The 14,489-nt window shown below is 43.4% G+C and overlaps 1 protein-coding gene across 1 annotated transcript in view; it reads left to right on the top strand.

Annotated features, from left to right (window-relative positions):
* The first annotated feature begins 3,282 nt into the window (after nt 1-3,282).
* Nucleotides 3,283-14,489, top strand: part of slc1a7b (solute carrier family 1 member 7b) — a 138,844-nt gene continuing 127,637 nt past the window's right edge. The window contains exon 1 of the mRNA XM_064933238.1: nt 3,283-3,423. Coding sequence (XP_064789310.1) covers nt 3,283-3,423 — 141 coding nt within the window. The remainder of the gene's footprint in view (nt 3,424-14,489) is intronic.

A 14,489-nucleotide genomic window follows, 5' to 3' on the forward strand; every position in this document is an offset into this window, starting at 1 on the left:
AAAGCAGTCTGAAACAGGTTATCCTCTAGGAATCTGTCTCCCAGTGTCTGTTGGAAAGCAGTCTGAAACAGGTTATCCTCTAGGAATCTGTCTCCCAGTGTCTGTTGGAAAGCAGTCTGAAACAGGTTATCCTCTCTGTCTCCCAGTGTCTGTTTGAAAGCAGTCTGTTATCTCTAGGAATCTGTCTCCCAGTGTCTGTTGGAAAGCAGTCTGAAACAGGTTATCCTCTAGGAATCTGTCTCCCAGTGTCTGTTGGAAAGCAGTCTGAAACAGGTTATCCTATAGGAATCTGTCTCCCAGTGTCTGTTTGAAAGCAGTTTGAAACAGGTTATCCTCTAGGAATCTGTCTCCCAGTGTCTGTTTGAATGCAGTCTGAAACAGGTTATCCTCTAGGAATCTGTCTCCCAGTGTCTGTTGGAAAGCAGTTTGAAACAGGTTATCCTCTAGGAATCTGTCTCCCAGTGTCTGTTGGAAAGCAGTCTGAAACAGGTTATCCTCTAGGAATCTGTCTCCCAGTGTCTGTTGGAAAGCAGTCTGAAACAGGTTATCCTCTAGGAATCTGTCTCCCAGTGTCTGTTGGAAAGCAGTCTGAAACAGGTTATCCTCTAGGAATCTGTCTCCCAGTGTCTGTTGGAAAGCAGTCTGAAACAGGTTATCCTCTAGGAATCTGTCTCCCAGTGTCTGTTGGAAAGCAGTCTGAAACAGGTTATCCTATAGGAATCTGTCTCCCAGTGTCTGTTTGAAAGCAGTTTGAAACAGGTTATCCTCTAGGAATCTGTCTCCCAGTGTCTGTTTGAAAGCAGTCTGAAACAGGTTATCCTCTAGGAATCTGTCTCCCAGTGTCTGTTGGAAAGCAGTCTGAAACAGGTTATCCTCTAGGAATCTGTCTCCCAGTGTCTGTTGGAAAGCAGTCTGAAACAGGTTATCCTTATCTCTAGGAATCTGTCTCCCAGTGTCTGTTGGAAAGCAGTCTGAAACAGGTTATCCTCTAGGAATCTGTCTCCCAGTGTCTGTTGGAAAGAGTCTGAAACAGGTTATCCTCTAGTCTGTCTCCCAGTGTCTGTTGGAAAGCAGTTTGAAACAGGTTATCCTCTAGGAATCTGTCTCCCAGTGTCTGTTGGAAAGCAGTCTGAAACAGGTTATCCTCTAGGAATCTGTCTCCCAGTGTCTGTTGGAAAGCAGTTTGAAACAGGTTATCCTCTAGGAATCTGTCTCCCAGTGTCTGTTGGAAAGCAGTCTGAAAGTGTCTGTTGGAAAGCAGTCTGAAACAGGTTATCCTCTAGGAATCTGTCTCCCAGTGTCTGTTGGAAAGCAGTCTGAAACAGGTTATCCTCTAGGAATCTGTCTCCCAGTGTCTGTTTGAAAGCAGTTTGAAACAGGTTATCCTCTAGGAATCTGTCTCCCAGTGTCTGTTGGATCCTCTGGGAAGCAGTCTGAAACAGGTTATCCTCTAGCAGTCTGAAACAGGTTATCCTCTAGGAATCTGTCTCCCAGTGTCTGTTGGAAAGCAGTCTGAAACAGGTTATCCTCTAGGAATCTGTCTCCCAGTGTCTGTTGGAAAGCAGTCTGAAACAGGTTATCCTGGAATCTGTCTCCAGTGTCTGTTGGAAAGCAGTTTGAAACAGGTTATCCTCTAGGAATCTGTCTCCCAGTGTCTGTTGGAAAGCAGTCTGAAACAGGTTATCCTCTAGGAATCTGTCTCCCAGTGTCTGTTGGAAAGCAGTCTGAAACATGTTATCCTCTAGGAATCTGTCTCCCAGTGTCTGTTGGAAAGCAGTCTGAAACAGGTTATCCTCTAGGAATCTGTCTCCCAGTGTCTGTTGAAAGCAGTCTGAAACAGGTTATCCTCTAGGAATCTGTCTCCCAGTGTCTGTTGGAAAGCAGTTTGAAACAGGTTATCCTCTAGGAATCTGTCTCCCAGTGTCTGTTTGGAAAGCAGTCTGAAACAGGTTATCCTCTAGGAATCTGTCTCCCAGTCTCTGTTGGAAAGCAGTTTGAAACAGGTTATCCTCTAGGAATCTGTCTCCCAGTGTCTGTTGGAAAGCAGTCTGAAACAGGTTATCCTCTAGGAATCTGTCTCCCAGTGTCTGTTGGAAAGCAGTCTGAAACAGGTTATCCTCTAGGAATCTGTCTCCCAGTGTCTGTTGGAAAGCAGTTTGAAACAGGTTATCCTCTAGGAATCTGTCTCCCAGTGTCTTTTGGAAAGCAGTCTGAAACAGCTTATCCTCTAGGATTTTGCCTGTGCTTAGATCTATTCCATTTATTTTTATGCCCAAACATAACACTTCTGTATTCAGGACATAAAGTTTTTTACAGTTTTACCTTAGTTCCTTATTGCAAACACGATGCATGTTTGGGAATATTTTTATTCGCATCATCATGATGATACAAAGTTCTGAATGTGGTTTCATTTGGAAATGACTAACATTCTGGGAGACATGCTCAGGTTGACTTTCCCTTTGAATCGCCCAGATACTGTTCGGATTAGTTTAGTCAGTGGACTTTTTTTCCTTTCCCTCCATTAGCTTAATTCAACAGGCTGAAAGGACGCCATCTATGATCTCTCTGTGATAAACTTGCAGGTAACCTTCCTTGTCCAATTGTTGCTGGATCTTTAATCCAGCCTTCAGCTCCCTTTAAATACGGTGTCTCTGTAAGAGGATTTCTGATGTTAACCCTCAGAACAATACTGCCAGCTGTCACACTCTCATAGACCCCTGGCGGCGTCACAGGCTGGGCTGAGGAGGGGCTGGATGGGCTGGTCACAGTGTGGGGATGGAGGGATAGAGGGGAGGGCTACAACTCTGATGATTGGAGGGGAAAAGAGGGAGTGGATGCAGGCATGGGAGGCAGAGAGGGAGGGATGGAAGGGCTGGGAATAGAGGGCTGGAGGGGAGGGCTGGGTCTCTTGATGGATGGGTGGGGCAGAACAGAAAGGGGATGGATGGAAGGGAGGGTTGGGTATGATGGGATGGGTGTAAGAGAAAGGGAGGGGATGCCTGGAAAGTGTGTTGATCTCCTTAGACCAGCACAGCTCACCAGCCAGAAAGGAGAGAGAGACGCCCATTCGGACGATCCAAAAGTATCTTTAAACCTGGAGCGTGAAAGGAGATCAAGAATTGCCTATCTCATCCGTTCCCATTCTTCTTTTCTGTCCTCTTCTCTCTATCTCTTTCGTTCTCGTTCCCTCTCTTTTCACCCTCATCCATCCTGGGTTGGGTCAGTGCGTTTCTATGGGTTTCTGCTGATACAGCGTGGACAGGGAAAGACTAGGGATTTGTGATGGTTGTGGCTCTGGATGCAGTGTGGGTGAGGGTGAAGGGGGTGTGCAAACAGAATGGACTCCTCATTCTGTCTGTGTTGGCTGTGGTCATAGGATGCCTGCTGGGCTTCTTCCTAAGGACTAAAAGGCTCACAGAGCAGGTCAGTATGCAGCCTCCTTCCTACATACTCCCTACTCCCCTATGTGATTCCTTGGTTGTATTGAATCAGCCACACCACTCCCTCTGTCATCCCCTGGTTCAACAATGATCTACCTATAAATCCTTTCCTATACCCTACCTATAAACTATTTTCAATACCCTACCTGCGAACCCCTTCCTATACCCTACCTATAAATTATTTTCTATACCCTACCTATGAACCTCTTCTTATACCCTACCTATAAACTATTTTCTATACCCCACCTATGAACCCCTTCCTATACCATACCTATAAACCCTTTGCTATACCCTACCTATGAACCTGTGGAAGTAATACTAAACCCAGGATCTCCACATTCCCCCCATGTGATGCCATGGTCCAACATGTGCTGTTATCTACAGTATAAAGCCTATACTCTACCCTTCCCACAAACCTGTCAATGTACACCCAAATCACTGGTTCAAAAAGCCAAAATACTATTTGTTGTGAGCCCACCTCCTAACCTTGTGTGGTTGTGTTCCTCTATCCCAAAATAATGTCCTATCTATGTAGACTCCCATCATTCCCCACCCTGGCCGCTATGTGCAAGAAGAGATCCACTGAATGTGTTCAAAAAGACAGAGTGATATGTTAATTATAATGTATTGTAGTAAGCACCACATGGCAGCTCAATGGCTCCATAGTACGACAAGGTGTAGGGTGACGAGTGGGTTGCCAAATCCAGGTCTAACTTACATGTACAGCTTTATTGAAACACCTACTCTGACATTTGATTAGCTGACTGGATCAGTGACACCACCCCATCCATAATATTAACCTTTATTTATCCAGTCTTGTCTCATCTTGAGTTCTCTTTTTCTACTGAGAATCTCTTTTTCAAGAGAGACCTGGTCCAATATTAGTCGGTATAAAAAGCTGGAGGTGGCCTTCCGTGCACTATTGTCTCCTGACAGAACCGTACGTTACAGCTCAAAGCAGATGTGACACTTGCCCCCCACCCCTGATCACAGCTTCCCCATGGAGAAGGTCCAGTCTCATACACATGAGGGCCGGCAGCTTTCTCTCCCACCTCAGCGTTTATCCCCCTCACCCCCTGTGAGTAAAGCTATATCATATTCTGGAATAGGGCTTAAATATAGCAGGATAGTCCTTCACTCTGACTATGGCGGATTATCATCCAATCAAACAAATGCTTTCCTCCTATCCCTCCGTCGTAACTACAATAACCAAACGTACCTTTTTTATATTTATTTAACCTTTATTTATCCAGGCGAATCAATAAAGAACAAATTTGTATTTACAACGAAGGCCTGAAAACCTCTTAGGCTCTACATATTGAAAGACAAGTTGGAGATTGGAGATTGCTGGAGGCCTCTGACTGTGCTTAGTAATTTTGTTGGTTGAGTTGAGTTGGGTGCTGGGGGCTGTTATTTTTTGCTTGATTCTGAAGGTAGCTAGCTACCTACAGTTATTATGTGTAATCAGTGGACTATACTATCTGCAATGTACATTAGCCAAAAGTGCCTCTTAGCCCCTCCATTTTGAAAGACATGTTGGAAATATAGAGTGAAGAAGGCCTCTGTGATGTCTGATAAATTGCAGTGGGCTTTAGGCTGGAAATGTTGGTTGACTTGAGTTGAGGGCTGGGAGCGGTTTGCATTAGTTTTGAAAGTAGATACCTAGATATAATTATTATGTATAATAAGTGTTTTTTTCAGTGTCTCTAGATGTACATTTCTGACATGTTGGAGATAGATGAAGGCTCCTTAGGATTCACGTAAATTAAAGTGGGCTTTTAGTCCTTTTGGTTGTTAAGTTGGCGGCTGGGGGAGATACAGTGACATGACTGTGAACAGGTTAGAATGGGTTGAGTAGGCTGTACTTATGTTGGTGGTTGAGTAGAGTTGGGGGCTGGAGATGGACATAGAGATGGAGAGATGGAGAGGAGAAGAAGGGCAATGAGAGGGACAGGCTAACATGTAACCATAAAGAGGTGAAATGGGCCCTGTCATTAGAGGGATGAAGAAATTAGAGTGGGCTTTGATTTAGTCATGCTGGTGCTTTATTTATGAAAAAGTATGTGGGCTGGAGGGGTGCCAAATCCTCTTCAATTTGCAGTGAAGGTTACACAGTCCCACACCACAAAGAGAAAAGGGGAGAGAGAGAGAAAGAGAGAGAGAGAAAGAAATATATTTAAAAAGAGAACGAGAGAGCGAAAGTGGAAGAGAGACTTCATGTACTGTTGAGTATGAGGCTAAATAGACTGCTTAAGGTTTATTATTATTCTGCCGTTCAATGCTGATGAAATCTCTTAGAGCCTGCTACATTGGCATTAGCGTCTTCACTGCACATAGTTATTGTAATACAGTAGCGTGCCATGGTTCTGGGGCCTGGACCTTCAGTGAAGTCCTACACAGTCCCACCCAAATTAATCCACCTCTTATTACCATAATTATGATGCCATGGCTCTAGACACTATACATTTAGACAGAAACGCAGTATAACCAGGCGTTGCGTCACCTTGAAATTGACATTTTTATTCAGAGAATTGCAGGGGAAGTGTACAATACCTTTTCATTGTGCAGCTGTAGATCCACTCGTGTGTCCCCAAAAGTTTTCAAAAGCACCATTGTTTGCAAGTGCACAGCCGTACTTTGGTGTGTCGTTGCTGCCTTGGTTAGACAACTAAGGTTTGCAAAGCCAGTGTGGCTCCAAACACCAAATCGATCATTGCAAATAATAGGCATTCCCAGCAGTACAGTTTGCAGTGCTTCTCGGAGCCTGTCTTTGTAGCGTCGGCTTTGTAGCGTCGGCTTTGTAGCGTCGGCGTCTCCCTCTCCTGACAATGTCCAACTTTTCTTGAAAAGTTTGTCTTGAGAATGGCGTCATAATTATATCCTCGAACTGTGTAACACTGGAGCCAGCCAGCAGGCATACAATATTTTTATTTTACCTTTATTTTCCTAGGCAAGTCAGTTAAGAACAAATTCTTATTTTCAATTACAGTCTAGGAACAGTGGGTTAACTGCCTGTTAAGTGGCAGAACGACAGATTTGTACCTTGTCAGCTTGGGGATTTGAACTTGCAACCTTTCGGTTACTAGTCCAACGCTCTAACCACTAGGCTACCATGCTGTCCTATAGCCAACTCTAAAGCTGATTGGTTGACACTAAATTTTAATTTCCATTCACTTTAAGCTACAAGCGCCCGCACTGTTGATTCTGAAGGCCTGAGGGCAGATTTGAGACCCCTGGCAACACATGATGGCTGAATATGATTGGATAAAATATCTAACATAAAGACCAGCCCTCCAAATCTCAACCTGGGGCTGGAAGCAGTGCAACAAAGAGGAACGCTATGAAATGAAGAGTGTAACTCTTACTCTGGGGAATAATTTAATACATATTTGTGTGAAAATATATTTTAAAAATATATATATTCTGATGATGTTTAGGCCATCAGAGAAGGCCTTGCTGGCCCTGACGGCCCACCACTGTTGTAATATATCAATATGATCCTATTCATATTCTCTCCAATAGCTCCCACTTCTCACAGTTCAATGGTTTAAGGACCTTGACTGTGTTACCTGAAGGTTAGTGCTATCTGGGATCCTTGGGACATCCCTACCCTAAAACCTAACCTTAACCCCTACCCTTATCTTAATCTTATCCTTAACCATAACCCTTACCCAACCCTAACCTTAACTGTAACCATTTTAAATGTACATTTCAATGGGGTATGGACGTCCCAAGAATTTGGGATTTGCAAGGACCGTTGTCTGAATGCCCAGCCTCCACTTCACCTACATATAAATGAAGAGAGATTACAAAAGAACCCTAATGAACCATGCACATTGCTTTCAATCAGTATCTGATTCAGTATCTGATTCAATAAGATGGTTGTTCACACACCCTGTGATTTAAAAAAAAAATGAATCCCCTGGTTCAACGAGTGATGATCTACCTAAACTCAACAGCAACAAAAAAATATCCTCTCACTGTCAACTGCGTTTATTTTCAGCAAACTTAACATGTGTAAATATTTGTATGAACATAACAAGATTCAACAACTGAGACATAAACTGAACAAGTTTCCCAGAGATGTGACTAACAGAAATTGAATAATGTGTCGCTGAACAAAGGGGGTTAAAATCAAAAGTAACAGTCAGTATCTGGTTGTGGCCACCAGCTGCTTTAAGTACTGCAGTGCATCTCCTCCTCGTGAACTGCACCAGATTTGCCAGTTCTTGCTGTGAGATGTTACCCCACCCTTCCACCAAGGCACCTGCAAGTTCCCGGACAGTTCTGGAGGGGAATGGCCCTAGCCCTCACCCTCCGATCCAACAGGTCCCAGACGTGCTCAATGGGATTGAGATCCGGGCTCTTCGCTAGCCATGGCAGAACACTGACATTCCTGTCTTGCAGGAAATCACGCACAGAATGAGCAATATAGCTGGTGGCATTGTCATGCTAGAGGGTCATGTCAGGATGAGCCTGCAGGAAGGGTACCACATGAGGGAGGAGGATGTCTTCCCTGTAACGCACAGCATTGAGATTGCCTGCAATGACAACAAGTTCAGTCCGATGATGCTGTGACACACTGCCCCAGACCATGACGGACCCTCTACCTCCAAATCGATCCCGCTCCAGAGTACAGGCCTCAGTGTAACGCTCATTCCTTCGACGATAAATGCGAATCCGACCATCACCCCTGGTGTGACAAAACTGTGACTTGTCAGTGAAGAGCACTTTTTTCCAGTCCTGTCTGGTCCAGCGACGGTGGGTTTGTGCCCATCGTTCGACGTTGTTGCCGGTGATGTCTGGTGAGGACCTGCCTTACAACAGGCCTACAAGCCCTCAGTCAAGGATCTCAGCCTATTGAGAGACAGTCTGAGCACTGATGGAGCAGGCTATTGTTATTTTACTGCTGCTCTAATAATTTGTTATTTTTATCTCTTACGTTGTTTAGGTATTTTCTTAAAACTGCATTATTGGTTAGAGGCTTGTGAATAAGCATTTGACTGTAAGGTGTTGTATTCAGCGCATGTGACAAATAACATTTGATTTGATTTGATTCCGAATAGTGATCTTATACGTGATGACGGGCGCAGTGGGAGAAATGGTTGAGGAGAGAAGAGGAGGGATCGGGCAGGCAGACAGCAGACTAGGCTCAGACCCAGTTTGTCTGGATATTTACACCAGGGGAACCAAAGGGTGCTGCTGCTGCCCATTCTGTTCAATCCTATCAGGCAGGATGGCCTGAGGTGTAGAGGGAGAGCACATGAGATCAGTGGAGTGGTGTTGGGGGGGTTTCATACAGTAGCTATATCTGGGATGAATGTGACTATAACACAATAACTTAATTGATGCTCAAGCTTTCCTCAACTATACACTCCTTTCAGGTCCATGTAGAACCATTTTTGGTTCCATGTACTATAGAACACTTTACACAGAGGGTTCTACATGGAACCCGAAAGGGGTCTACATGGAGCCCGAAAGTGTTCTCCAAAGAGTTATCCTATGGAGACAGCTGAAGAACCCTTTAAGGACTCAAGAGTATTCAAGTGTAATAGTGATCTTTGCAATTGATCAGAGTCAGCATGGGGGAATTGACTGCCACTCACTGAGACACAGGGTCAGCAGTTTGGGACCATAGTTATGGAACTCTTATTAATAGACAATAATCTTGCATAGCCTACCATCACAATCAGTAACAGTTTATAATCATGGCCAACCTCATTAGCAGTGTTAGAGTACTTTCATGAACATCAAAGTGAAAAACTATTTGGTAACACTTCCCTTGACACCCAGCATCATAACATGTTATGACACGGTCATAACCATGTCTAAATATGTCATAACATAACATAATATTATTTTATATATTTTTTATTTTTTAACCTTTATTTAACTAGGCAAGTCAGTTAAGAACAAATTCTTATTTACAATGACAGCCTACGCCTGCCGAACCCAAACCCGGACGACGGTGGGCCAATTGTGCGCCGCACTATGGGACTCCCAATCACGGCCGATTGTGATACAGCCTGGAATCGAACCGGGGTCTGTAGTGATGCCTCTAGCACTGAGATGCACTGCCTTAGAGCTCTACGCCACTAATATGGTCAAAACACTGTCATGACACATATATTTAAACCTGTTGTGACATATATTGCATTACTTTATGGCTGGTTATGACATCTACATAAGAGTGTCAAAAACCCACATAACCTACCACACAAGGCAAGACATTCCATTCCGCTATAGCATACTTGTCAACAGTATGAATATGTTATATGACATTTTTCTGAAATATACCATATTAAATGATGTCAGACATGCGCCTAACCCAATGCTCTGTTGCTGATGACATAATGCTTCTTGACAGTGTCATAAAGTCTATTTTCTTAGTCCAAGTAAAGTGACACAGGATGGTCATAATGCTTCTTGACAGAGTCATAAAGTCTATTTTCTTAGTCCAAGTAAAGTGACACAGGATGGTCATAATGCTTCTTGACAGTGTCATAAAGTCTATTTTCTTAGTCCAAGTAAAGTGACACAGGATGGTCATAATGCTTCTTGACAGTGTCATAAAGTATATTTTCTTAGTCCAAGTAAAGTGACACAGGATGGTCATAATGCTTCTTGACAGTGTCATAAAGTCTATTTTCTTAGTCCAAGTAAAGTGACACAGGATGGTCATAATGCTTCTTCTTGACAGTGTCATAAAGTCTATTTTCTTAGTCCAAGTAAAGTGACACAGGATGGTCATAATGCTTCTTGACAGTGTCATAAAGTCTATTTTCTTAGTCCAAGTAAAGTGACACAGGATGGTCATAATGCTTCTTCTTGACAGTGTCATAAAGTCTATTTTCTTAGTCCAAGTAAAGTGACACAGGATGGTCATAATGCTTCTTGACAGTGTCATAAAGTCTATTTTCTTAGTCCAAGTAAAGTGACACAGGATGGTCATAATGCTTCTTCTTGACAGTGTCATAAAGTATATTTTCTTAGTCCAAGTAAAGTGACACAGGATGGTCATAATGCTTCTTCTTGACAGTGTCATAAAGTCTATTTTCTTAGTCCAAGTAAAGTGACACAGTATGGTCATAATGCTTCTTGACAGTGTCATAAAGTCTATTTTCTTAGTCCAAGTAAAGTGATACAGGATGGTCATAATGCTTTTTCTTGACAGTGTCATAAAGTCTCTTTTCTTAGTCCAAGTAAAGTGACACCTGTTGTGACATATATTGCTATATTTTATGGCTGGTTATGACACCTACATAAGAGTGTATATATGGGTCATGACAGTGTTTTGACCATATTATGACAGGTTATGACAAATACCAGCTGTTATGACATATGCTATGATCGTGTCATAATGTGTTATGTGACTAGGTGTCAAGTAAAGTGTTACCAACTATTTCTGGACCATGCGGTAATGGCTATGTGCTTGCTGTGCCAAGGAATAGTGGCAGACTAGCAGGCGGTGCCGACAACTGTGTTTAGGGGTAGTTTAAATAAGGAGAGGTCTGTTGAAGTTTGCTCTTGTTTAGACCCCGACTGGCTTGGGTTTAGAAGCTGCTTTTGGGCTAAACAAGTTTTTTTAAATTGTCCTTGAGCATCTGCCCTCACAACAGGGTCAGGTGCATGGAGTGAAAGTCTCTGCTGGTTGTTAGTTCTCCTTGAGAGTTTATTGATAGAACAGGATAATATACTGTAATGACTGTAGTCGAGTAGCAGGGTTTACAGAGGTCTTCAACCCGGATGTTGTACTTGTCTCCTCTCTCTTCTTTATGGTCTTAAACTACATCAAAGTTCATTCCACAGGTGAAGAGAGACAAAATAACTTTGTGTAAAAGCATGAAGAATAAAATTCAGAATTCAACATGGTGTAAATTTAGTAATCAACAATATATCATGGCATAAAATATTTCCAGAATCTGAGAATTTACTGTGGAGTGAGGAAACAATAGTCATGACACATCACATTTGTCAGATTTCAGCCAAGAACAGAGTGAAATACAACACAAATATGTTTAGCATCTTGCATGCAAACTGATCTGTAAGCAGAACTGTGTTCAATAACACACTGCTTAGCCTTCACACACTCTCCTCTCTACACTGAGTCTAAAGGGCTCTACACAGTGATTTCACAGTCTACGTGAACGGAGCTTGGTTTGTGTTGTGTTGCAAAAATTCAGTAGCACAAAAGTTTGTAGACCTACGTAGAGAGAGGTACCCACAGATGAAGGGTTAGTGTACTGAATCAACACGCTCTCACAGTCTCACGGCAGAATTAGACGTTCATCCATGTTTCTGAAACGTCAGATTTCAAAGTTGTTACAAACATCTAATTTCAAAGCGTTTAAGGTTAAATTTAGGCACTAAGTCTGACTTTTTAAGGTTAGGGTTATATTTAGGATTTAACTCCAAATGTTTGAGGTAAAGGTTTAGGATAGGCTTAAAACGAAAATCTCAAAAACAACTTTCTATCGTTGGATTTGAACTGGCAACCTTTGGCACCAAAAATCTCAAAAACAACTTTCTATTGGTGGATTCGAACTTGCAACATTTCGCAACCTGTTTAACTTCCTCAGACATCTAATGTCTGCTAATGCAGACTGAATTATATCAGGGGTGACCTGGCTGGAATCCAAGGGGTTTGGATGCCCTGGGAGGCGATGGCAGTGGGTTAGGGATGTTGTTTTTCAAGCTGTTCTGGCTCTCCTTGTTGTGTCACTTGGCTGTTAAAAACGAGTATCTCTTAAATGGACCTTTGGCAGCAGCAGCCCTCGTGCCACACACACACACACACACACACACACACACACACACACACACACACACACACACACACACACACACACACACACACACACACACACACACACACAAATAAACACCCTCTCAGATACACATCCGCCGGCCATACGCAAGTGCTGATCCTGCTCTTAAACTGCAAACTAAGCTCTCTCGGACTAATGCAGAGCAGAAAAGCTCTTTAGCTGTCATTATCATGTACCATCCTCTCTCTCCATCTCTCTCTTCCATTCCTATATGTGTCTCTTTACTCCACTTTCTCTATATACCTTTTCTAGGTCCGTCTTCCTCTCACTCTGCCTCTATCAACCTATCTGTTTCTCACTCTGCCTCTATCAACCTATCTGTTTCTCACTCTGCCTCTATCAACCTATCTGTCTCTCACTCTGCCTCTATCAACCTCTCTATCTCTCACTCTGCCTCGCTCCACTTGTCTCTCACTCTGCCTCTCTCTCTCACTCTGCCTCTATCCACGTCTCTGTCTCTCACTGCCTCTATCCACATTTCTCTCTCATTCTTCCTCTATCCACATCTCTTTCTCACTCTGCCTCTATCCACATCTCCATCTCTCACTCTGCCTCTCTCCACCTCCTTGTCTCTCACTCTGCCTCTCTCCACGTCTCCACCTCTCTGTCTCTCACTCTGCCTCTCTCCACCTCTCTCTCTCTCTCTCTCTCTCTCTCTCTCACTCTGCCTCTCTCTCTCACTCTGTCTCTATCCACCTCTCTGTCTCTCACTCTGCCTCTATCCACCTCTCTGTCTCTCACTCTGCCTCCATCCACATCTCCGCCTCTCACTCTGCCTCTCTCTACCTCTGTCTCTCACACTACCTCTCTCCGCCTCTGTCTCTCACTCTGCCTCCCACCCCCCCCTCTCTCTCTCTCTCTCTCTCTCTCCCCCTCTCTCACCCCCTCGCTCTCCCTCCCCTTCTCCTTCTCACTCTCGCTCCCTCTACCTCTCCCCCTCTATCTCTATCTCTATCTCTCTCCCTCTTCTCTCACTCGCTCTCTCTCCCTCTTCTCTCTCTCTCTCTCTCTCTCTCTCTCTCTCTCTCTCTCTCTCTCTCTCTCTCTCTCTCTCTCTCTCTCTCTCTCAATTCAGTTCAAGGGCTGTATTGGCATTGGAAACGTGTTAACATTGCCAAAGCAAGTGCAGAAGATAATAAACAAACGTGAAATAAACAAAAAAATGAACAGTAAACATTACACTCACGATCTACAAATGGTGAAAGTACAAAAGGGAAATAAACAAACAGAAATATGGGTTGCATTTACAGTAGTGTTTGTTCTTCACTGGTTGCCCTTTTCTTGTGGCAACAGGTCACAAATCTTGCTGCTGTGATGGTACATTGTGGTATTTCACCCAGTAGACATGGGAGTTATTCAAAATTGGGTTTGTTGTTGATCTGTGTAATCTGAGGGAAATATGTGTCTCTAATATGGTCATATATTTGGCAGGAGGTTAGGAAGTGCAGCTCACTTTCCACCTCATTTTGTGGGCTGTGTGCACATAGCCTGTCTTCTCTTGAGAGCCAGGTCTGCCTTTCTCAATAGAAAGGCTATGCTCACTGAGTCTGTACATAGTCAAAGCTTTCCTTAATTTTGGGTCAGTCACAGTAATCAGGTATTCTGTTTAGGGCCAAATAGCATTCTAGTTTTCTCATTTTTTTGTTAATTCTTTCCAATGTGTCAAGTAATTATCTTTTTGTTTTCTCATGATTTGGTTGGGTCTAAATGTGTTGCTGGCTTTGGGCTCTGTGGGGACTCTTCTCAAGGTTCATCTCTCTGGAGATGGCTTTGTTATGGAAGGTTTGGGAATCAAAATCAAATTAAAGTTTGTTTGTCACGTGCGCCGAAAAGAACAGGTGTCGACCTTACAGTGAAATACTTGTTTACAGGCTCTAACCAATAGTGCAAAAAAGGTATTAGGTAAACAATAGGTAAGTAAAGAAATAAAACAACAGTAAAAAGACAGGCTATATACAGTAGCGAGGCTATAAAAGTAGTGAGCTAACATACAGACACCGGTTAGTCAGGCTGAGTAGTATGTACATGTAGATATGGTTAAAGTGACTATGGATATATGATGAACAGAGACTAGCGTAAAAGAGGGGTTGGTGGGTGGGTGGTGGGACACAATGCAGATAGCCCAGTTAGTCAATGTGCGGGAGCACTGGTTGGTCTGGCCAATTGAGTTAGTATGTACATGAATGTATAGTGCTTCCGGCGCCGACAGAGATGGCCGCCT

This window comes from Oncorhynchus masou, chromosome 24 (genome assembly GCF_036934945.1).
Source record: "Oncorhynchus masou masou isolate Uvic2021 chromosome 24, UVic_Omas_1.1, whole genome shotgun sequence".
NCBI classification, from domain to species: Eukaryota; Metazoa; Chordata; class Actinopteri; order Salmoniformes; family Salmonidae; genus Oncorhynchus; species Oncorhynchus masou.